A 23933-nucleotide genomic window follows, 5' to 3' on the forward strand; every position below is an offset into this window, starting at 1 on the left:
AGAATGAAATACAAATCCATGAGTCTACACCGGTAAACAAAAAAAATAAGTGGAGGAGAATGGGAAGTTTCTCCCTACAGTAGAATTGAAATTAATAGAGGTAGAAGAAATAACAGAAATAGAAAACCATCAGACAAAAATAGAAAATCATCATTAATCATCATTACCACAGTAGGAAGTTTTTCAAGCAAGATTCATCAATGGATGCTAAAATTATTGTATGATGGATGAGAAACTAGTATGATGACTAAAAGATATTTACAAAATCTCGAAGTACCTCTTCACAGGGTCCCTAATAAATAAAGCAGGGGGAAAAAAACCCCAGCAATCTTACATCAGAGAAAACTGGCAGACACCACCTTAACTAAGTGATCAAAGTAAACATCACTATGGGCTTCCTGATATGACGCACTAAGGATGATATGACATCAATTCTGTGGCATACTTGCCAAAAACGCATAACTTGCGTTTAACAATGAGTAATCATCAGACAAACCTAAATAGAGGGACATTCTAGAAATCCTTTTGCGAGTAATTTTCAACCAAGTGTTAACATTATGAAAGGCAAAAGAAAAACAGAACCATTCCAGACTAAAGGAAATTAAGGAGACATGACAACTAAATACAAAGTGTGAGCTAGATAGGATCCTGAACCAGAAAAATGACATTACTGGGACAACTGGTGAATTTCAAAAGATTTACAAATTAGAAAGTCCTACCTAATTCTTGCTCTCCACTTGCCAAATTCCTGCCCTTAACTTTGTTGTCAAAATACATCTATTCTAAAAACATGGATCAAATGCCAGCTATTTGACTTTGTCCATAACTTTGTCTCTTTTACCCTTCCTATTTACTTATAAAACTGAGATGTCTTTAACCAACTTTATAGGGCTTTTGTGAGAATTAAATGGGAACAAATACAAGTAACGGGCACACAGCAGATGCTCAAAAAATGTTAGTTGCCTTTCCCTTACAAGTTATACAGCTGACCTTTGAACAACACAGGGTTTAGGGCTGCCGACTCACTGGCACAGTCAAAACCCATGTATAACTTCTGACTCCCCCAAAACTTAAATTGTCCTTTGATGTCAGTGGGGTATTGATTCTAGTACCCCCCTGCCTCCAAGGAGAATACCAAAATCCACAGATGCTTAAGCTCTCTATATAAACTAGTATAAATCTAATGCATATAGTCAGTAGACAGACTCCCAACCATAGATCAAAAACAGTACAGATATTTACTGAAAAAAATACACGTATAAGTAGACCCACACAATTCAACCCGTGTTGTTCAAGGGTCAACTGTATTTTCTAACTGTTGTAGGACCCTGAAGTATAGATTAACAATTGCTTTACTAATCTCTAGGTGAACCCCTGTTCTATTATCCAAAGAAACTACTGTGTACTTTTCACCTACATATTTTAAAAGGTAAATATAAGTAATATATTTATTTTATCTATTTTATCAGCTTCAGTATCCACTGAAAATTCAAAAGATGAAAAAATATGACCTCCCCTCTTTTACAAACATAAAATATTTCTAACAGCTTTTCGAAACATTATCTAGATTTCTCACTCTGCCAACCTCAAACTCGAGATTCCAACATTATGCTCTGCTGCCACCTATTGGCTATTACCATACTCTCCAGATATTTCCTTAAGTTTTTGGAATCCTAAACCAGCTTTAAAATGCAAGCCTCAACCCAGTGGAGTCTAGTCCTTCTCAGATGAGATGTTCAAGTGTCTGTAGATTCCAGCATAATCACTTTAAATCTAATACAACTAAAGAAATATACTTGACAATTTACTTTTTCTAGGCTCGCTCTTTTCCTATTTTCTATTACAGACATTACAGTTGTCTCTGAAAAACATAAACACCAAAGTACAGTCAGTGAAATGTCTAATAGAGAAAAACAGCTTTCCCAGAACTACATGTGTTGTCAAATGGAAATACTCTCATTAGAAAACTAAAACTTGTAGAACTACAAATAGTAAAAACAGCTGTTTCAAATGCTACACTAGTCCACCATGTCTTGCTATTCTTGTATTTTCTTCTAAAAATATTCACACAATATTCTACTCTCACATAGCAATGGCAAACTCAATTAGAAGAAGTACTGTACTCAACTATTGAACATAGAAAAGCTTTCTACCCAATCTTACCCTGAAAAAAAGGTAATTAATAGTCGCTTCTTCTATTCTACTAAATGATCTGCTTGCCCTGGCCAGGTCACTCAGTTGGATGAAGCATAATCCCGTACACCAAAAGGTTGCGGGTTCAATACCCAGTTGGGGAGTGCACGGAAGCCAAGCAATGTTTCTCTCTCACATCAATGTCTCTTTTTCTCCCCCACCTCCTTTCTCTCTTAAATAAATACATATATCCTCAAGGTGAGGATTAAAAAAAAGTGACTTGCTCAATATAGTCATAACATGCCAACAGAAATGCAAACACACAGTTTAAAATGATAAACTTTAATTTCTTTGGCAGTTGCTTAATTTGTTGGTTTCTCTTTTTCAAACCACATTAAATTTCAAAACACTTTCCTCATTAATTCAATGAAAACAGACCACCATGAATAGTCACAACAACTTTTTCATTTAGTAAGAAAAAGATACCACAAAAGAACAGTAAGAAACTCCTAAACTTGCTTTCAGATTTTAATGCAACTTGCCAACAATGGTAAATGGTGATACAGTGGTTACATGCAAGGGTACAAAGAAGCATACAACATGGTTCAGTCTTCAGAGGTTGACAGTGTAGTCAGGAATACAAAATCCAAACGTAGAAAAGGATGAACAAAATAAGGCAGAGTATCAATTAACAAATAACTGGTATAGGTAATATATACTACAACAGTATGAAGGATTGAAACGGTTATAAGAGCAAAGGTATCCTGGATAGGAAAGGAGGGGCTTAAGCTAAGAGGAACAGCAAGGGAATTTCAAGCTATTGAGAATAATGAGTATGCAATGCTGTAGTCAGAATAGTAAAAGCATTTCGTTTAATACAAATGATCATCAGTTTAGCTGAAAGAAAAATGCACAGCAAACCAATGGGACAGCATTAGAATAAGAAATGGACTGAACGGTGGAAGGTACTGAGTCACTGAGTGTTAGGTTAATGAATCCAGAAGACAATGAGAAAGTCACTGGAGACTCGATATAGGATAACATTTCCACACTACTTTAGTGGTGAGGTTCAGGCAGAAGTTATTTAACCTTGCAGCAGTGTTTAATAGATTGAAGAAAGCTGTGAGACCAATCATGTTCTTTCAGTAGTTCAGAACAATGCTAAAGGTCTGAACTAGATGAGGAAAAAAGAATAAAATTTGGTATGAGGGGACAACAGATAGAACCTGGTTAATGATTTGAAGTTAGACATGTACAAACAGAGGAAGGAATTCAAAATGTTTCCAAAGCTTTAAAGCTGGGAACAGAAGTATCATGAAAAGAAACATAAGACAGAAAACCATTATTAATAAATTTTCAAACAATTCAAAGATTTCTAAACCAAAATTCTGTTTATTTAACACAGAACAATAAAACACAAACCCAAAGGTCAGCCAATTTCTGCAACTGAATATAAACAATTTTCATGCTCAAAATATTATGAAGAAACATCCTATAATACTAAGTATAAACCAGTCCATCATAAATATACACGAATTAGTAAATACTTGATCTAGATCCATGCTACTGTTCATTTTGTACAAATGACTCACATTACTTGAATTATCATACATTTTATATTTAAATAAACAGTTTTGAGACCCAGTTAATTATTCTGCCTAGTGAACTATATAAATAAAAGCAATGCATGTTGGGATATAGATTCTCAATAGGCTAATCAACAGACTGAAAATACTAAGTTGCAAACTAAGTTACTATCAAATCCTTTGTAAGTAAATACAGATTCATACCTTCTTTTTCTGTCTCCAACAAAGTACTCAAATTTTGAAAACATAAAAACTACAAAGTGCTACACTAGACAAGTTTCATGAGTTTCTTGGTTACCTTTACTTTATCTCTTCTCAAGCAACAGAACAGACAATTTTCATCAAAAGTCCAATCAGAAATGCTTTCGGGTTCACAGTCTGTAAAAATAGTAAGAATAACAAATTAATCACAAATGAGGATTTTTCGGGAAATAAACAAAACTGTCAAAATATTATTTTAATAACAACAAAAAATCCTCACTAAGAAGTAGACAGGTTCCCATTTCTTTTAAAAATCTTAACAGTAACTGCTCACTAATATACCATATTCATACATATATCTGCATTACCAACTAAACATAAAAAGAAGGAGACTGAGGCTTAAATCACCAAGGTATTATGTCACCAGGATGATTTTTTTAAATACAAAAAAAAAAGATTTTGAATACCTTTAAATAAACTGAGATCTTTTAATAATGCAGGTCCAAACAGCCCTTCAAGAATACTTTCAAACCCTGAAAGGATGAAAAAATCCATTATTACAATATTCCCTGTAGTAGTTTGATATTAATCTGTTACACAAAAAGATGGTGGTGCTTAATTTCCAATTCTCGAGGATACCCAGATTATTACTGAAGAGATGCTAAGGAAAGAGTGTCAATGACATATCTAAAAGGGGAATATGCAGCTTTGTCAATAATTAACATTCAATACAAATTCAGAGCATGTTCAAGAACAATACAAAACAGACAATGCTAGAAATAACCAATGAAGAATGGAAACTCACAGGTTCTCTTACCATCTTACAAAATCCCAAATAACTTCTTTATATAAACATTCAAACTCCATTTTAAAAGGTGCCTTTCCCAATAAGAGTCAAACTGCTTCAAAATTTTCACAACATTCTGGGTTAATCAAAAGAGCATGTTTCTAAATATCAGCTAAGACAACAGATTTTCAAGCTAATAGTTTCTTGAAGAAGGAAAATTCTCACTGAAAACAACATCTCTATCACTATGGGGAAAAAACATTAAATATTTTAACAGGAAAACACCTTGATGATTATTTCACTTTGCCACAGTAACTACTTACTGGTTGGTCCCTTTATGAAGTTAGAAACCACTAATTACACGCACACACACACACACACAAAAGAAGAAGAAAAAATTCAAATACACCTGTACATAAATGTTTATATTATCATGTTGTATCAGTATAAAGTAGAAAATGAAACACACACTAAACAGTTTGATTTATTTCACCAAATACTGCTGATCAACACAATACAAAACAATTAAAAATATCTTTGTCATCTTATTGTTTTCTACGGGTTATTAAGAAGAAAAAGAGGAAGGGAATTAGACTGTACCTTTATACAACATGACAGAAATAATGGATTACAGCAGTGATTCCCACACTATGTGTGGTGTACCTCACTGAGATCTCAAACGGTACAACAGGGACATGAATTCATATGTACTTTAAGCATGACCTTTCAGAAAGTTAGTATGTCTTGTGCATTTAGCATACATACTACTTTTCAAATGCATAGAAATGTTATTGTAACTGAGAAAATATAAAGTGTTACTGAATTCCTAGTAGAGGCACTATGAATTTTGTCACATAATCTATCATCACCTAAGGATTTATATTTTTAATTATTAAAAAGTACTTTTATTTTCAAAAGGGAGTGAAACACTAATTTAAAATACTATAAGCCCTGGCTGGTGTGGCTCAGTGGACTGAGTGCTGGTCTGTGAACCAAAGGGTCACCGGTTCAATTCCCAGTCAGGGCATATGCCTGGGTTGTGGGCCAAGTTCCCAGTTGGGGGGCACAGGAGAGGCAACTATACATTGATGTTTCTCTCCCTCTCTTCCCTCTCACTAAAAATAAATAAATAAAATCTTTAAAAATAAAACACTACAGCCAGTGGGATACATAAGGTCCACACACAGGTATCATTTCCTCACCAGAAACCCAATCACCATAAAAGGTTTGTACAGTAAGGGGTCAGATAAGATGGTCCCTGGAAACAGTATTTTATCTGGTTCTAAGAATAACATTGTGCCCTGGCCAGACAGATCAGTTGGTTAGAGCATCATCCCAATATGCCAAAGTTGAGGGTTCAATCCCAGTCAGGGGTCATACAAGAATCAACCAATGAATGTATAAATAATTGGAACAAATCAATATTTCTGCTTCTTTCTCTCTCTCCTTCATCTCCCTCTCTTCCCCTCTCTGTTCCCTCCTCTCTCTAAAATCAATAAATAAAAAATTTATTAAAAAGAATAGTGTTGCAATTTTAGGGATTTCTTTGTCCTTAGTATAAAGCTATAATTTTCAATAGAATATCTACAGAAGTTGTGAAACAACTAGAGTTTGTGCTATCTACACTATAGTTAAGAGCTGATTTTACTACACTATTTTCAAGATTCTAGATTTCCCATTTATAATTAAGGAACAACGGTTTTTTAATTCTCCTTAGTTCTTCCCATAAAAATTATTCTAAGAATATTAGCAAGATCAAACTATCCGATGAAGAAAATGGGAAGTATCTATGCATGTTTATTATTTCCCTACTATAATTAAAACATTTCCATATCTGGTCAAGATGGTGGCATAGGCAGACATGGCTCGCCTCTGCACAACCACATCAAAATTACAACTAAATTACAGAACAACCATCAGCCAGAACCGCCAGAAATCAAGTTGAATGGAAGTCTGACAACTATGGAATTAAAGAAACCACATCCATTGAGATGAATAGGAGGGGAGAAGACACAGAACAGGCTAGTCTCTCACACATGTGTGGTGGACAAAAATTTGGGAGGGTTATCTCGGGAGCAAGGAGTCCCAGCCCCACACCAAGTCCCCAGCCTAGGGCTCCAGTGCCAGGAAGGTAAGTCCCCACAACTTCTGGCTACAAAAACCAGCAGGAATTGAAACAGTGGAAGAAACTGCTGGAACTCCAAGTTCCTCTTAAAGAACCCACACATGGACTCACCTACTCAGACTCAATTCCCACTGACAATATCAATGTGTGGTAGCAGTTTGAAAGGCACCAGTGGCATATAGGGAGAAACTGAAGTGTCTTGCATCAAGGTGAGCACAGGCCATTGTCTCTTTTCTAAACCCTCCCCTACAGAGCTGACAAGCTGGTGCCATATCTGAGACTTCATCAACCTGGCTAACACTGTTTCACCTGCCTTGGAAATCCCCAGAGACAATGCCCCACCCAACTTATGGGCCCACCCAAGCTGCTTTTCCATATGAATGGATGGTCTTGGCTCATGCTTCACAACTTCCTAAATCCTATCAAACAAGCAATAGCTAGCCTCAGTGAGCTCCAGGCACAGCACTAGCAGCAGCCAGCCTAGATTCACAGCTTGACTTTTCCTGGGAATCTCCAAGCCCAGCACAAGTAGCAGCCATCTCATATTGCTTTATAGCTCAGGCAGGGTGCCCTGGTAAAAACACAGGTGGGGGCTGACCTTGGCCATCACCACCTGGGAAACTCCAGGGCCACTGCATCCAGTAGACAGCTACTCACCACGTTAGAACATCATTACCCTGCCCCTGCATAGCTGATCCTCCATGGAAGGCAGAGGATGGTGGTCAATGGTCATAGGCAGTCCTTGCAGCTAACTGGCCTGGGCAAATCCTTCCTATTGATCTGCCAACAGCAACCAAGGTTGAACTACGAGAGGAGGGTGTACTCAGCCCACGTGAAGGGTGCACATCAAGTACCCAGCTTGAGTGATAGGGGAGGCTGTGCCACTGGACCCTACAGAACACATATTACATTAGGCCACACTACCAAGACAAGGAGTCATAGCGGCTCTACCCAATACATAGAAACAAACACATGGAGGCTGCCAAAATGAGGAGACAAAGAAACATGGTCCAAATGAAAGAACAGATCAAAACTCCAGAAAAAGAACTAAACAAAAAGGAGATAGAGATAGCCAACCTATTAGATACAGAGTTCAAAACACTGGTGATCAGGATGCTAAAAGAACTCATTGAGTATGGCAAAAACAAAGAAAGAAGTGAAGGTTATACAAAGTGAAGTAAAGAAAAATACACACAGAACCAACAGTGATGGGAAGGAAGCCAGGATTCAAATCAATGATTTAAAACAAAAGGAAGAAATAAGCATTTACCTGGAGCAAAAAGAAGAAACAGGAGTTGAAGAAAATGAGGAATGGATCAGAAACCTCTGGGACAACTTTAAATATGCAAACATTCGAATCATAGGCGTGCCAGAAGGAGAAGAGAAAGAGCAAGAAATTAAAAAGTTATTTGAAAAAATAATGAAAGAAAACTTCCTTAATTTGGCGAAGAAAATGGACTTATAAGTTCAGGAAGCACACAGTCCCAAACAAATTGGACCCAAAGAAGACCACACCAAAACGCATCATAATTAAAATGCCAAAGGTTAAAGACAGAATCTTAAAAGCAGCAAGAGAAAAGCAGAGAGTTACTTGCGAAGGAATTCCCATAAGACTATCAACCGATTTCTCAAAAGAAACTTTGCAGGCAAGACGGGACTGGCAAACAGTATTCAAAGTGATGAAAAGCAAGGACCTAACAACCAAGACTACCCTATCCAGCAAAGCTATCATTTAGAATGGAAGGGCAGATAAAGTGCTTCCCAGACAAGGTAAAGCTAAAGGAGTTCATCATCACTAAGCCATTATTATATGAAATGTTAAAAGGCCTTATATTTAAGAAAAAGAAGAAGGTCAAAACTATGAACATTAAAATGACAACAAGCTCACAACTATCAACAACTGAATCTAAAAAATAAAAACAACATCCAACTGAGCAAACCAGAATAGGAACAGAATCATATAAATGAGGATCATTTGCAGGGTTATCGGCTGGGAGGTGGAAGGGGGAGAATGGTGGAAATAGTGCAGAGGGATTAAGAACCATAATTGGTTGGTACAAAATAGACAGGGGAAGTTAAGAATAATATAGGAAAGGGTGAAGCCAAAGAACTATATGCATGACCCATGGCCATGAACTAAGGGGGGGATTGCTGTAGGGAAGGGGGGTACCAGGAGAAGGCGGGCAAAGAGGAAAAAAATTGGGACAACTGTAACAGCATAATCAATGAAATATGTTTAAAAAACCATTTCTTACTGAATTATCATACTATGGCCTTTCTTCCCTATACTAAGGAGAAAAAGGGGTTGTGCAGCGGGTTTTGAGAGTGGGGAGATGGTGGTAAGAGAATGAGACAGAATTGCTACATACTGTCTACCACTCTGCAAATTAGATATCCTCAACACTGGTCTTAAAAAAAAATCCCACCACCTGCCTCCAACTCTAAAGCCCTCGTATCCCCCAAAAGGAACTGATTTTATTTCACTACCTTGAAAGTACCAAGTATACACTGCAAATAGCTAGAGGAGATTATACGTGGCTCTTATCCTGAAGAACAAATCTAATATGCTTTCACCTGGATTTATAAGAAATTATAACAAATTCCAAACTTGCATGCTAAGCATAAATTCCTGAAAAGGAAAAATGTAAATACAGTGAGAAATAATAATGGGAAACAACAACAAAACAAACACACAAAATCTTTTGAAGATAAAATTTTAAAAATTACAAAGTGTAACAGAACCTGAAAGAATAAAAAATAAAAACTTCATCAATAGCACACAGACACAACAACAAAAACCAAATCAGAGATCAAAAAGCAGTGAAAGGGAAAGACCAAAATGAAACAAGAAAAATCTGGTCATAAATACAAAGATTTAACTACAACTAACTCTGATCAAAATACTAACTGTAAATAAGTCACTCTTCTTTCGCCCATATCTGCAACAATACATTAAACTTCACAAATATTATTGACTTGACACTGTAAAGCCATATTTTGCTATCCTCTGTTAACTGAATTTAATGCCACTCGGTTTTATTAATATTAAATATTGAATTTACCAGTTGCATAGCAACAAGGAATGTCTCATGTGCCATGCTTGACATTAACAAAAGGCAAATAAGGAAAGAACAAATGTATTCAAAATTTATACCATGATCTCACAGAAAAGCCATGAAGATCATTACCAAAATGCCATGAAAAATTAAATAAATACTGAAAAAGACAGCCATGTCATTATGTTCAATCAACAGGGCTTAAAAAGCACCTTTATGTAATGTATTACATATGAAGGAATATTAATAATTTTACTGGGCATGGCCACTTTTCAAGAATTCCTGTATTAGAACTTGTCTCAAAGCTGGTCTCCACTCTTCCTCATTGCAACCTGCACCTGTGTCTTCAGCCTGTATTCCTAAAACACTGCTTTAACAATGAATGCTACCATCTGTTCAGAAAAACTGTATTTTGCTTAAAAAACAAACCCCAAATTCCTAAATCCAGCAATCAAAGTGGCATATAAATTGACCCCAACCTACTGTTAGCAAGCAGCCCATTTCATACAGAACCTTTCTGCTCATTCTCACAGCTCCAGACAGGCTGGTGTTATAATGTATTCAGTTATTTCTACCTCCTAGTATTTTCTCAAACCTTTCATCTCACCTCTACCCAAATAAGTTATCTTCTTCAAGGCACTCTTTAATCTGTTCAAAATTACACATTCACTTATTCAACGTACATTAACTGAGATCCTGCCTTCCAACCAGGAACTGTGGCTGGCAGTGAGTACGCTGTGGCGAGCAAACATGTCTGCCCTAATGGAGCTTTGGTTTCCAGTTTTCTTATCCTCCGAATTCACGTATCACTCCCCCCTTTTAAATAAATGTCAACTGCCTATCTTTCCCGTCATGTACAAAGTATTATCTGTGCAGGTACAAGGGCGGAATGCAAAAATACCCATAATTATCTTCTGGAGGACAGGCCCCTTGTGGTACAGGCGCCCCCAGCTAGGGGAGTGTTCTAGGATCCCATCTTTATCCATGTACTAGCTGGTGGTGGTGTGAGAGGCTGCATTCTGTTTCAGTGAATATTTTGAAGACTCTTTCAACGAGTTTGCCCATTTCATGATGGGTGACTTACGAGTGCACCTGCCCACACCACATGGAGTGTTCAGCAGTTTTTGACCAAAAATGGCATGACCCCTGTGCCCCAACCTTCTTATTCACCAGATCTTGCCCCAACTGACTTTTTTGTTTGTTTCCCATTTCCCAGATTAAAAAAAAAAAAGTTCCTCAAAGAGAAATGTTTTGTTGATGTGGAAGAGGTGAAACAAAAAGCAGCAGAAGCCCTAAAAGGCATCAAAATCAATGCGTGCAAAAGGGTTTTGAGAAGAGGGGGAAAAATGTCTGGATAGGCATATTACATCAAATAGAGAGTACTTTGAAAGTGACTGAAGTGTAAACATGCAAGAATACACTATTTTTTATAAATAAATTCTGGGGTTTTTTGGTCCCTCCTATTTTATAAAATAAAATGTTATAGGCTATCCAAACCCTGTTTTATTCTTCTTTCCTTAAGTGTATGCCTCTCTCCTCAAGGTAATTTAGTGGTCCAGAAAGGATGGGAAGGTTTTCCAGTTTCCCACAATGTTTCTCTTATACTAGGGCTCTACATGCCTGATTTTGAGTTTCTAATTTAATTAGAAAGCTCTTAAAAACAAAAGATAGAAGATTAAAATTTCTCATGCATTTCCCTCTTCAATCTAAATGAGAATCTCTTCTCCATTTCTAACTAAAGGAGGAAAGGCAGATCATGAAAAGCAACAGGATAGAAATATATCACATACAGAACTAAGGTAAGCTATACAGAATGTACTTTTAAAATAAAGAAAAATATTATGGAATGAAAAAAAGAGTTCCTGGGTCCTGGGAACCTCTCATCTGAGATAACCAGTACAGGGATTAGCAATTTGAGAGACAAAGGGGTGCTGAAGAAAAACTAGAAGCATATCCGAAAATAAGTAATTTTTACATCAAGGTCCCTTGGGTATCTTGTAAAACTTGGTGCTTAGTATAAAAGAATTCACTCTTCAATAGAATATTATTATCATATCAAATATCAGTTCAAAGGTGCTTGCTGGTAATAATCACCAAATAATGCCCTAATAAACAAAGAGGGCACTGCCAGTATCTGGAATTCCTTGCTTAAAAGACAAGGGTATACTACTTTACAACATCACACTGAACTCCAAGTGTGAAAGTAATTAATTAAATGAAAGCTGCAGATTTTATAATCTTTTATATTCTATCCAACGTAATGTAAGGTAATTAATCACTCTTCGATGATGTTCCAGCTATCTCAATGTGTCATACCATTAAAAAATATATGAACTTCTGTAGGTAATGAACAAAAACCAGGCTCCTCTTCTCATTTCTCTAGGCAATCCATCCCACTATTGGACAAATACATTCACTGAGAATTCTTCCCCTCTCTGTGCACCTGCTCCTGGCCCAGGCATTTTGAGGAGCCCATTTGCTGGCCCACTTAATCACCCTCAGAATAACCCAGCACAAGAACTGATGAAACAACCTGATCAGATATACTGAAGAGAAACAATAATTTAATTATAACTAATGGCCCAAAATGACACGGAATTAGTGAAGAAAAATACTAGAACTTGAAGAAAAATTAAAAGTAGTATTTCTACTGAGACCAGGAAGGAATAGCATTAAAAAAAAAAAAAAGAGCAAGGTGCTCTGAAAAAAAAGTGAAAAATACGTGTTTGGGGGAGGGAAAAAAAAAAGACAAAACTACCAAAATAACTAAACTGAGGTATTGAGTAGGAACATATACAACTAATTAGTGATTTAGAAAAACAACTTAAGAAATGTCTTCAAAATGTACAGTGAATCTTAAGACACAGAAATCATGAGAAAAAGATCAGAGATGAAGTGGCCAGGACATTCAATATCTGCAAAACAGGATTTCCAGAACAGTAAAAGGCAAAGAACATAAATGAAAGAAATTTAAATTTAAAAAAAAAAAAAAGGGTGGGAAGAAAAGAAGGACAAAAACAAAACTTCATAATGTTGTGACTAGAGTCTTCATTATCTAATGGGCTCTGAGAAGTATTGAGGCAGAATACTCAGGGGGAAAAGTACATACACGTAGAACTCTCCTGGTAAAATAACTGATTTTCAAGAATAAAAGGGGAATTTTTTTAAAAAATAATTTATTTATTTGTTTATTTATTTATTTTTAGAGAGGGGAAAGGAGAGAGGGAGAGAAACATCACTGTGTGGTTGCCTCTCACTTGCGCCCCCAACTGGGGACCTGACGTGCAACCTAGTCATGTGCCCTGACTGGGAATCGAACCAGCGACACTTGGCTCGCAGGCTGATGCTCAATCCACTGAGCCACAGCAGCCAGGCCTAAAAGGGGAATTTTTATTTAATTCTACTTTAAATAAGAGAAAAGAACTTTAGACTGCAGTCACTTCATTAGTGAAAGTAAATTCCAAAAGCCAATGGAGCAATGTTTACAAAATTCTGAGGGTTAAAAAACAAACAAACAACTTTTTGTACCCAATTTATTATTCACAGATATAGTAAAAGAAGGAAATTACTAGGTGTGCTCTGACTTGGAAAGTAAGAGAGCCATTCATTCTGGGGTAAGTTACATAAAGTAGCTCAGCTAAATAAAAAATGCCTCAGAGCCCTGGCTGGTGTGGCTCAATGGATTGAGTGCTGGCCTGTGAACCAATGGGTTGCTGGTTCAATTCCCAGTCAGAGCACATGCCTGGGTTGCAGTCCAGGTCCCCAGCTGGGGGCATGTGAGAGGCAACCACACACACTGATGTTTCTTTCCCTCTTTCTCTCTCTCCTCCCTTCCTCTTAAATAAAATCTTTTTAAAAAATGCCTCACAACAAAGACACCTCAAAAGAAGAAAATACTGCATGCATGCATACACACACACACACACACACACACACACAATGGTAAACGTCGTCGTCGGCAGCCGTCCGTCTCGAGAGACGATGGTGTAGCTTCTTAAGAGTCTATCTGCACCGCCGAGAATGGCTGTGCAGTCCGACTCGGTCGTGACACGGTGTCTGTCTCCTCCCGTGTTGAATCGACATCTTGTGATGACGCTGGAGTGTCCTCTCCAGTGAAGCTGAAGCTACAGAGCCTGGGCAGGGTGATATGGAGGGTCTGCTGTTGCCCATGCAGCAGACCCCCCCTCTCTTCGCAGCTGAAGGGTCCAAGGGAAAGACGGAGTCAATACAGCTTGGCTTCAGGTGCGCCGCAGGAGTTGCCGGTGTTGACTACAACGTCGAACCGCCTTAGGGACTCCGGCTCCGGATTTTCTGTCGGGGTTTACTCCCTTAGCCTTTCCCCTGAAGAGGTATGCCGCAAGGCAGCGGAGGTTTTTTGGAGTCAGAGTTTTCCTTCTCTAACAATGGTAAACAATGTACCAGTAAAACTACAATGAGGCAGATCCTATGTTTAAAACCAGGCCTGTGGTTCTAAAGTCCAGGCTCTTTTCATTTCATCACACTACTACTGGTATCTCTTACCTTTTAACTAATCTTACTATTTCAACATCCCCCTATACTACCAACTCTACCAGAATCCATCCTTCACACTGCTGCCAAACTTCTATCTTTTCTTGGTTTTAAAACCTTTGATGGCTTTCCACTGGCAACAGTAAAGACTTCAAATCCAGGATGATGTGCAAGATCACTGAGGGTCTGCCTAGGTCCAAACTACCTTTTCAGTTTCTCTACCACCATTTTCTGTCACATAAACCATGCTCTGGCCAGACTGATCACTCATTGCATACATGTCAATGCATCCATGCCTTTTAAGCACAGCATGCCCTCTGCCTAGAATGTTCTCCTGCAACCCTCAATCTAATTCGTTCTAAGGCAGCGGTCCCCAGCCTCCTGGCCACAGAAAGGTACCACACAGCAGGAGGTGAGCGGCTGGCAAGAGAGCACAGCTTCATCTCCATATGTTCTGGATTAAAGTCAAGGCAGAAAATCCCGAGACTGCCACAAAAGCACAGAAAAGCCTGCTTCCATTTCCAACATCCTACCATTGTGAAACAGGGTTTTCTGCAGTGACAGCAACCAAAACAAGATTGCAGAGTAGACTGGACACAAGCAACACACTTTGGGTTTCACTGTCTCCATCACCCCCAGATGGGACTGTCTAGTTGCAGGAAAACAAGCTCAGGGCTCCTACTGATTCTGCATTATGTTGAGTTGTATAATTATTTCATTATATATTACAATAGAATAATAAAAGAAATAAAAGTACAAAATAAACGTAATGTGTTTGAATCATCCTGAAACCATCCCCTCACCCTCATCCGTGGAAAAATTGTCTTCCAGGAAACCAGTCCCTGGTGCCAAAAAGGTTGAGGACCACTGTTCTAATGTATCCCTTATCTCATCCCACAAGCCCCAGGCAGTCAGGTTCATCATTACCAGTGCTGAAGTTGCACTGCTTATAAACTATAATTGTTTTTGGCATTTCACCCACTAGATTTTGAACAAAGAAACAGAGTCTATTCATCTTTTTAATACTGATACAGAGAGATTTTATCAGATCACTAGGGAGAAGTAGGAGGGGCTGTGGGAGGAGTTTGCTGAGGCAATTGTAAGCAGTCTAGGATGGGACTGGCTGAGAAGCTGACTGCCTCCAGAGTGCCTGGAAATAAAGAGGGTAGGCTCTATGGCTCCCGGGCTCACTGGCTCCTGGGCATTTCTTCCTCAAGGATGCTTGGATGTGATGCAGCTGCCTGCGTTTCCCAACAGACAGTATTTTGGATGGGAAGAAACTCTGGGCACAGCCTAGGGTCAGGCTGGCCTGGCAGAGGGTGGCAGAGTTATTACTCTTTGGGTGTGCTAGAGGGGATGCCTGCCATTCTTCCAAAATTGTGTAGCTTTTGTATCTTAGGTTGTTTTAGATTGTAAACTAACCCTATAAAAATAAGATAATTAAAACTAACGGCGGCCCTGGCTGGTATGGCTCAGTGGATTGAGCACCAGCCTGCGAACCAAAGGGTCTCAGGTTGGATTCCCAGTCAGGGCACATGCCCGGGTTGCAGGCCACGTCCCCAGTTGGGGGCTCATGAGATGCAACCACTCATTCATGTTTCCCTCTCTCTCCCGCCTTTCCCCTCTTTCTAAAAACAAATAAATAAAATCAATAAAAAATATATTTAAGAAAAAACTAATGGGGAATGCTAGGAGAACTCAGGTGTTGAGTTTAGCCTTAATTGGTAGGACTAAGTGACTAATTCATGTGGAAAGCTGTTACTCCTAAATTGTGGAACTTTTGAATAAAGATTCCTTTCCTTTACCACCAACTTTGCCTCTGGAATTTTGCCTAGAGGGTGGTGGTGGTCAGCAGGACGCCAACTTGCTGTTTGGTAACAATATCAGCCTGCTTAAACTGCAGGATGTGCAAACACAACTTCTTAATTCCTGCACAGTATCCTTATATTTACCTGAATAGTTTGAAATTTCATAATGACTCCATTTTGTGTGTCTGGCATGTTGAAGACTCAAAGAAAGAGAAATAAAAGTAAATAAAATAGAAGGGTAATTGATAACTGATAGAAAAGGGATGAGTTTCTGCTCCAGGTCAATCAAGTTCCCTGTTATCGATGAACTAAAATGAGAACATTATTAACGGCTTTCCTTGCTGACGCATGTACAGAAATGACAGGACACTTTGTGTGTGTATGTGCAAAGCTGTAACTACAGCAAAGACAAATAAATTAAGAAAGATGAAGTCCTAAAAAGCAGTGACACGAATACATTAAAGAGAAAAAAGGAATATATATTGAGTAGCTGGAACATTACCAAAATATTTCATATAATTATATCTACACACATAACATGAAGTTCTAAGATGTTAAGTAACTAAAAATCACAAAAATAGTAAGTAGCCGATTTTAGTTCTTTGGAAATCCAAGGGCAGTTTTGGTTTATTTTTTCAGTTACATCAAACTGTCTGTGGTAGAGTAATTATTCTAAAAAAGAAGCCACTTAAATGCAAATCTCAAATTGATGAGGAATGAGTCAATTACACCAGGAGTTCACAATCCATGGGCCACAATTCCTTAAGAGGAACTCAGTCATTACAAGGTCAGTAAATCCATATGAGAACTGTTTGTAAATTAAATAAAAACGTACTTGCCTACACAGACACTACTCTGCTGAATGCATTTTGCTGTGAACAAAAATACTTATTTCTTTTAAAAGCATTACTGAGGCCAGTAAAATATCTTAAGGGTTATGCAAAATAAACGCTAGTACGTCTGAGTGAATAAGCACCAGTTAATACATTTAAGGGGAAAATTATATTTATATAATGACTGACTCTTAAGTAATCAGTAAGTACTAGATGTCATTGCATAATCTCCTTTGACTGTACAATTACCAGAAACTGTGTTATTGCAGCTAAAAGAACACCCAAACTGTTGGATATCTTTGGGAAGAGTATTATACACTAATAGAATCCCTACTATATAGTAATGAACTGATCCTTGAAATTCTGTGTCATTCGAGAACAGTAAATATAAAAGACTACAATGATATGTGTCAAAGTCTTTAAAATCACTAAGAGGAACATACCAAGAAATATCAGAACAACACATTCCTTTTGAAAACATATAAATTTTAAAATACTCCATATTACAACTTTAAATAGGACCTAACCAACCCAAATTTGTGACTAAAATCTCTTTTAAGAAACAGTCAATCAATCGACAAACAGCAAGTGTTGGTGAGGATGTGGAGAAAAGGGAATCCTTGTGCATTGTTGGTGGGAATGCAGACTGGTGCAGCCACTGTGGAAAGCTGTATGGAATCTCCCCCCAAAATTAAAAATAGAACTGTCGTTTGACCCAGCAATTCCACTTCTGGGAATAAATCCTTAGAATCCGAAACACGAATTCAAGAGTATATGCACTCCTATGTTTACTGCAGTGTTATTTACAATGGCGAAGATATGGAAGCAGCCCAAGAGCCCATCAGAGATGAATTGATAAAAAAGCTGTGGTACATTTACACAATGGAATGCTACTTGGCTTTAAAAAAAGAAGGAAATCTTACTCTTTGCAACAGCATGGATGGACCTGGAGAGTATTATGCTAAGTGAAATAAGCCAGTAAGGGAAAGACAAATACCATATGGTTTCACTTATATGTGGACTCTAATGAACAAAATAAACTAACAAAATACTCATAGATAGAATAAACTGACAGCTGTCAGAGAGGAGGAAGGTTGAGGGTCTGGAGGAAAAGGTGAAGAAATTAAGAAAAAAAAACCTCATAGACACAGACAACAGTATTGTGATTACCAGAGGGAAAGAGGGGTGTGCGTAAATAGAAGAGGGGAAAGAGGGGGATAAATGGTGATGGTGATGGAAAGAGATTTGACTTGGGGTGGTGAACATACAATATAATATACAGCTGATATATATTGTAAACCTGAATCCTATATAATTTTATTAACCAATGTCACCCCAATAAATTCAATTAAAAAAAAACATTTAGCACTGTAACACTAGGAGTTAAACAAACAGCAAGTCAACAAACTATTAAGAACGTTATTTTAAAAAGAAAATTCAGCCCTGGCTGGTGTGGCTCCATGCATCTCTCGTGCACTGACATTTCTTTCTGTTTCTTTCTCTCTCCCTTCTCCTCTCTCTAAAAGTAAATAAATAAAAAAAATAAGATTTATTGTTGTCTGCTTAGCTCAAAACACATTTAGCTTAATTTTGAGTTTATATAACTATACAGATATTCAAATAAAAAATAATATTCTAAATAACTGTAAAGCATTGCACTTCCTTAAATTAAGCAATGAAACTACAATAATATAGTATTTAAGGAAGTTTTCCCCAAATGCCAATAAAGATTTACAGGAAACTTCTAGTTGCTCAGAGACAGGTTTATAAATGAGATCAAGCTATTCAGGGAAACATGTAAAGACAACTTAAAAGTCCTGTTACTATAAAATGCTAAATAAAATATATGGATATTTTATCTACATGATGAATAAAACTGGTATAAGCAGTACATACCCTTCCCCCAGCCACAACCCTCAATGCACAGCTAAGCAGAAAAGGTTAGCAGGAAAGGCCTCAAGTACTAGAAATGAAGGAGAATCTGGAAGACAGCTGAGGGTGTGCTGACACACAGAATGGACAATGATTAGGACAGGTAACCTAGAAACTTGAGTTTTAACACTCATGCATAGACCAGAAAAAAAAGAGAGGCCTCAAAGAGGTTGAAAGTAAAGACTTTTGGCATAAAAGTTAGGACACTAGAGCAATGCCACATCAGCATCTGTCAATCTGTACCCTACAGATTTAAATTCTTGAAACCCAACCCAGATCTACTAAATCAGAATCTCTGGGAATGGTACTGATGGATCTTAATTTTAACAAGCTTTCCAAATGATTCTTACGCTTACTAACGTTTGAGAACCACTGTCCAGAGAAACTGCACTTCAGGGTGCAGAAAGACTGACTGGGGAAAAACCCATCCATTGATTAGCAAAGCAAGTTTTTCTCCTCCTAGGCAGAGAGTAAAGGAGTGTCCCTGGAGAAAGTGCCCTGCATGGATTTACTACTTCAGCAGTTTTCTAACATTTTAGTTCCAGGGTGGCTTTATATTCTTAAAAATTAGTAAGAACTCTTTTGTTTATGTGGTCATACCTACTAATGTTTCCGGTATTTGAAATTAAAATAGGAAATTTTAAAACCCAAGACATACATGATTCTCATTAATTATCAGAGTGAAAACTCCACTAATGAGAGACTGAAGAGTAAAAATGGCAAATAACATCTTAGTTTTATTAAGAAAGTAGTTTTGACCCTGGACCACACTTTAGAACCACCACAGTATAGGAATGATCTGGGAATTTCCTGACTATAAAATTAACATAAAATTGGTCCTCTAAATTACAGTACTGGGTGGTTGGGTGGGGGTGCCTAGCAGAAGCAAAGGCAAACCTTCTTTAGAGAGAAGCTCTCATGATCTGCCCACACAAACACAGAACTTGCAGAAAACAATTTATCAAAAGCAAGAATGAGCAGACAATAAACAGAAGGATTAAAACCCCAAGAACTTAAAATAATGTTAATTGTAATTGTACAGGTGTTTTATAATTAAAAATGAGATAAATTATATATTTAAGAATTACCCTATTTAAACACTTAGGTGTTATATATATTAAAATCATAATTTATATATTATACTATTTTATATGTGAGCTGTGTAAACCACTGTTTAAAAGATTACACATAGTACCCTGGCCAGATGACTCAGTTGATTGAGCATTGTCTTGTGCACCAAGAGGTTGCAGGTTCAATTCCCAATCAGAGCACATACCTAAATTGCACGTTCAATCCCTGGTCAGCATGTGCAAGAGGCAACCATTCAATGTTTCTCTCCCTCTCTCTTCCCCTCCCTCTCATTCTCCCTCCTTTCCTGCCTTCCTCTCTCTCTAAAAAAATCAATAAGGATGTCCTCGGGTAAGGATAAAAATAAATTAATTAAAAAATAAAAAATAAGATAAAAATAAGAGATTACACATAGCAATTTATTTTTAAGAACTACCACTCAAGAGAATCAGAAGATAGTACAGACTGAAGGAAAATATTTGCAAAAGACACATCTGATAAAAGAATGTTATTCAAAATATACAAAGAGCTCTTAAAAATCAGTAATAAAAAAATGAACAACCCAATTAAAAATTGGGCAAGGCTTAAATCCACACCTCACCAAAGAATAAAAACAGATGGCAAGTAAGCCTATGCTATGAAAAGATGCTGAACATCTTATGTCAACTGCAAATTAAAATGAAATACCACTACATACCTATTAGGATGGCCAAAATTCAAAATACTGAGAACACCAAATGCTGATGTGGCTGTGTAGCAACAGGAAATCTCATTCACTGCTGACAGGAATGCAAAATGGTACAGCTAATTTGGAACACAGCTTGGCAGTTTCTTACAAAACTAAACATACTTTTACAATACAAATCCAGGAACTGAACTCCTTGGTATTTATTCAAATGAACTTAAAATGTATGTCCACACAAAAACCTGCACACAAATGTTTATAGCAGCTTTATTCTTAACTGTCAAAATTTGGAAGCAACTAGGATGTCATTAAAGGGGCGAGTGGATAAATAAACTGTGGAACATCCAGACAACAGAATATTATGCAGTGCTAAAAAGAAAAGAGCTATAAAGTCATGAAAAGATATGGAAGAAACTTAAATGCATATTGCTAAGTGAAATAAGCCAATCTGAAAAGGCTACACATGATTCCAACTATATAACATCCAGAAAAAGACAAAACTATGGAGACAGTAAAAGAGATCAGTGGTTGCCAGGGATCAAAAGGTGGAACAAGTCCTGGCCAGGTGGCTAGGTTTGTTGGAGCACCCTCCTGTACACCAAAGGTTGCAGGTTTGATCCCCAGTCAGGGCTCATACTTAGGTTATGGGTTCAATCCCCAATTGGACCACAAATGAAAGGCGACTAATCAATGTTTCTCTCTCACATTGATGTTTCTCTATCCCTTCTTCTCTCTCTTAAATTAGTAAACATCCTTGGTGAGGATTAAAAAAAGGGAGGTAGGGGACAGGAGGGATGAATAGGCAAAGCAGAGAATTTGGGGGGCAGTGAAAATATTTTGTATGATATTACAATGATGGACACACTTCTGGCCAAGATGGAGGTGTAGGTGGACACACTTCGCCACCCTCCACAACGACAAGAAGAAATACAACTACCTCAAAACTAAAAACAACAAGAACTATCAGAAAATTGAACTGCATGGAAGTCCAACAAACAAAGATATAAAGAAGCCCTACTCATCCAGACAGGTAGGAGGGACAGAGAGGCCATGGTATGGCAGCAGCAAGGCAGTGGCTGTGGTTGGCCAGCGGAAAGAGCAGTCACACGTTTTAAGTCAGGAGGGACACCTGGAGCAATCCCAGCCCCACCAGACCACACAGCTCAGGGTTCCAGTGCCAGGGAAAACAAAGGCTAGTTGCTTCTGGCTGTGAAAAGCAGTGGGGGTTGGGGAGGTGGAAGAAACTGCAGGTCTCTCAGCATAGTCTAGGGCCCGCACGGTCCTAGAACGCCTGCAGACCCACTCCGTCTGGGAACCACAACCAGGGCAACAGCTAGAGGGGCGCCAGTCCCATTTGGGAAGTGGGAGAATTACCTAGAAGAGGGACAAGTGCTGAGCAAGTAGCATTGTTCCATCTCAGGCCCCTTCCCCACAACAGCGCACTGACGAATACCTAAGGATCTGCCCCTTAAAACATGACAGGTGCGACAGCTCTACCTAAAACACAGGGCAACACAGAGCCTGTCAAGATGAGGAGACAGAGAAGTATAACCCAAAAAAGGGAGCAGATCAAGGCTCCAGTGGGAGAGCTAAGTGACAAGGAGATAGCCAACCTAATAGATGTCAAGTTCAAAACACTGGTGATAATGATGCTCACAGACTTGACAGACAAGATTAAGCATGACAAACACATTAGGGAAGAAGTGAAGGCTAAACTAAGTGAAATGAAGAAAAATCCACAAGAAACCAATGGTAAGGGGAAGGAAGCTGGGGTTCAAATCAACGAATTGGAGAACATAAGGAAGAAATAGTCAGCCAGTACAGAATGAAGAAACAAGAATTCAAAAAAAAAAAACTAGGAGAGGCTTAGGAACCTCTGGGACAATTTTAAACGTGCCAACATCTGAATTATAGGGGTGCCAGAACAAGAAGAGGAAGAGCAAGAAATTGAAAACTTATGTGAAAAAATAATGAAAGAAAACTTCCCTAATTTGGTGAAGAAAATAGACATACCAGTCAAGGAAGCACAGAGTCCCAAACAAGACAGACCCAAAGAGGACCACACCAAGACACATCATAATTAAAAAGCCAAAAGTTAAAAAGAGGACTTTAAAAGCAGCAAGAGAGGTACTCGAGTCTTCAGCGCTGTCATGGCGGGCTTGCTAAAGAAGACTACTGGCCTTGTGGGGTTGGCTGTATGTGAGAGTCCGCACGAGAGGCTAAGAACACTGTACACAAAAATTCTTGATGTTCTTGAGAAAATCCCTAAAAATGCAGCATATAGAAAGTACACAGAGCAGATTACAAATGAGAAGTTGGATATGGTTAAGGCAGAACCAGATGTTAAAAAATTAGAAGACCAACTTCAGGGTGGCCAAATAGAAGAGGTGATTCGTCAGGCTGAAAATGAACTAAGTCTGGAGAGAAAAATGGTACGATGGAAACCATGGAAGCCTTTAGTGGATGAGCCTCCTGCCAACCAATGGAAATGGCCAATATAATTATCATCAAATGAGTTGTGTGTTGAAGGGAAACTGATGTAATTAAATGTTCTGTTATATCAAAAATATTTCCATATTATTGAAATCTAAAATCAAGAAAAATGATGGAGAGCATATTTAGGAGAATTGTTAAAACTGATGATTATGGTAATAGGAACATCAGTTTTTGTGAAAGCATTCATTCAAATTATTTCAAATACGATATTTTTTAAAACAGGTTCTATAAGATTTGAAAATTAATTGGAAAAATTTCAATGCACAGGCCATATATTTGATAGGTAAAATATTTTTAGTAGTGTCTCTAACACACTTGATTTTTTTTTATTATGAAGTCATAAACTTATTGCTTAAACAAATGTATAGGTCATTGTTTGAAGTGAAGTAGTAAGAGTAAAAACCATTACATTACAATTAATTGTGCAGTTGAGGAAATTGATTTTCTATCTGAAAGAATGATTTCTTATTTACAGTGGTAGCTAGGAAACTTAAAATTTTGTCTCATTTAAGGAAGTTAGCTTTCTGGTCCTTAATCACACTACATCAGGATAGAGAGTTTCTGTAAAAGAAGAGATAATAAGAGTTTCTAAAGTTTATCTGGCATATGGATAGGCTTTTATTCAAAACATCTTAGTTGTATGGTTATAACTTCTAAGTAGAATCACTAAGTAGTTTTTACTAAGTTTCCAATATGAGTGTACCTGGTATCAAA

The 23933-nt window shown here is 37.7% G+C and overlaps 1 protein-coding gene and 1 pseudogene across 6 annotated transcripts in view; one reads left to right on the forward strand and one right to left on the reverse strand.

Annotated features, from left to right (window-relative positions):
* Nucleotides 1-23933, reverse strand: part of LCOR (ligand dependent nuclear receptor corepressor) — a 117878-nt gene that overhangs the window by 65027 nt on the left and 28918 nt on the right. For all 6 annotated transcript variants that reach the window (XM_090277910.1, XM_090277908.1, XM_090277911.1 and 3 more), the window contains 2 exons: nucleotides 4388-4453; nucleotides 4018-4097 (listed from right to left, as the gene is read on the reverse strand). Coding sequence is in view for 4 of the 6 variants with exons in the window: in XM_090277908.1 (XP_090134034.1) it covers nucleotides 4018-4097; nucleotides 4388-4453 (146 nt within the window). In the remaining 2 variants the exon portion in view is untranslated. The remainder of the gene's footprint in view (nucleotides 1-4017; nucleotides 4098-4387; nucleotides 4454-23933) is intronic.
* LOC150009913 (NADH dehydrogenase [ubiquinone] 1 alpha subcomplex subunit 5 pseudogene) lies at nucleotides 22857-23240 on the forward strand (annotated as a pseudogene).

This window comes from Furipterus horrens, unplaced genomic scaffold, assembly GCF_987537825.1.
Source record: "Furipterus horrens unplaced genomic scaffold, mFurHor1.1.pri manual_scaffold_5, whole genome shotgun sequence".
NCBI lineage: Eukaryota > Metazoa > Chordata > Mammalia > Chiroptera > Furipteridae > Furipterus > Furipterus horrens.